This window comes from Phytophthora parasitica (genome assembly GCF_000247585.1).
Source record: "Phytophthora parasitica INRA-310 unplaced genomic scaffold supercont2.65, whole genome shotgun sequence".
Classification (NCBI taxonomy): domain Eukaryota; phylum Oomycota; class Peronosporomycetes; order Peronosporales; family Peronosporaceae; genus Phytophthora; species Phytophthora nicotianae.
This window is the reverse complement of record NW_008649051.1, coordinates 37,130-39,029: the sequence shown is the minus strand read 5'-3', so window position 1 is coordinate 39,029 and position 1,900 is coordinate 37,130. Positions and strand designations below refer to the sequence as shown.

General features: G+C 50.7%; 1 protein-coding gene across 1 annotated transcript; it reads right to left on the bottom strand.

The window, feature by feature from the left end:
- Positions 1-61: 61 nt before the first annotated feature.
- Positions 62-1,581, bottom strand: PPTG_17220 (hypothetical protein; the record flags this gene model as incomplete). The annotated part of the gene is made up of 2 exons (XM_008914931.1): positions 133-1,581; positions 62-109 (listed from the first exon to the last, which is right to left on the bottom strand). The coding sequence occupies exons 1-2, from the start codon at positions 1,390-1,392 to the stop codon at positions 62-64; spliced, it is 1,308 nt and encodes a 435-aa protein (XP_008913179.1). The 5' UTR covers positions 1,393-1,581.
- Positions 1,582-1,900: the final 319 nt, after the last annotated feature.

The window sequence follows — 1,900 nt, the reverse complement described above, 5'->3', positions numbered from 1 at the left end:
CGACGTTACCAGTTCCATACCGATACTCACGCGACGTCTCTCACCGCCAGAAATGCCTCGTTCAGAGGTGCTCCCACCCACCGAGCCAATACGAGAGTTGGCAACGTGACTGAGGTTAAGTTCCGTAATAACCCGGTGAACCATCGCAGACTTGGCCGAGTCGGTCATTGATATTGGAAGGCGCAGTTGAGCCGAGTACGCGATACACTCGCGGACTGTAAGCGTCGAGAAAAGCGTGTCATCTTGTTGCACGTACGCAGCGATACGTCGGTATTCCTTGGTCACCTTGTTACCGTCCAGTAAGAGCTCTCCAGTGAACTTGGAGGTACCGTTTTGCATAGCTGCAAGAGCGTTCAACAGCGTTGTCTTGCCGGATCCACTAGGCCCCAATAGACCGAGCACTTGGCCACGTGAGACGCTTTCAGAGATCTGGTTCAAGATGGTCTTTTGCTCGGTAGACTTCTTGTCGACACTGGCAAAGCAGCTGATGTTACGGAACTCCAGCTTCTTGACTGAGCGTGAAGATACCTTCAGTAGCTCCGTCTCAAGATCCTCTTCTTTCTGGCTACTGCGAGCGCCCCCGATGCAACAGCAGAACGAGAAACAGCCAAGTAGTAACAGCGCAGCGAGCGCCACACAAGCTACGACAGCCAGTTCCGCCCCCTCCGTGGCAGTAGAGTCCGCAGTACTTGCTGTACTTAACGTACCGCTGCTTTGGGTAGCGTCGTCGCCTTCACTGCGTTCACAGGCGGAGGCATTGCACGTAGCAGACAGAGGAAGCGGTGACCCCTCAATAACGATAGTAAGTTCTTTTGACGACTCGGTAACTTGAATTTTGGCAGGTTTCCCACTCAACGATCCCTCCACTAGGGACTTGGACATCGCCGAACACTCCGAGCCACATTTACAGTTAATCTCGCCACACTCGCCGTTGGCGCTACCGGTAGTGAAAGAGCATTGCGTCATGTTGCAGTCGATAACATGTTCACTGTTCACCGTCTCCTTGGCCTTGTAGACGGCCGCAATGCAGTTACCTTCGCCCTCATCGTCTCGTTCACAACTCACATCAATAGCCCCGTCCGGGAAAAGCACTTGAAGGTCGCTGGACAGCTTGCAGGAATACGTTTTGCCTAACGAACTGGCGTCGTATGTGAGCCCCGAAACGCACGTATAGTCGGCTCCTAGAGCACTACTGCATACATCTGAGTCATCTTGTTCGGTGCTAACGGTGCACATGCGGCACCCGAGGCCACTGAAGCCATCGCGACACTCGCAGTCTCCAGACTCGTTAAGTTGTTCATAATCCGAGTCGCACGTTGCATCGGTGGACGAGGAAGCTCGGACCACTGTAGTCACTAGTCCGAATGCCAGCAGTAGGCGGAGCGACCGCATGGCAGTCTTGACACTTACGTGGACAGATCGAGAATGGTAGACATGGAAGACGTACCGCTATTGACCGCCGTATTGCGACACAAGAAACATGCAGATAAGGTGAGGAATAGGAGAATAGCTGGGCGATTGGGAAGAAGCTGTATCCGATTTGCCCATGACTGGCTCCATTGACCAGCAGAGTAAGTTGGCCGTCTGTATCCTTAAGTGTACATAACTCACAGGTACAGACAGCTCTCTTTCTATAGTTTACGGACTTCTATAAAATAATCACAATATTTTACGATCGATTTAGAACAATCACGAAATTTTATAGATATATGGAGGTAACTAACTATTTTGTCTGACCAGTCAGTTCTCGTAATGTCTATAATGACTTCGCAAATTCATTCCCAACTCGAAGGTGAATTGTATGAAGCACTGCATAGGCAGTAAATACTTAAGTAGTTCCCAGTAAATGCGTGCTGGAGCTCTAATTACCCAGTACTGGTTGACAGGGTGGATTGTCTTC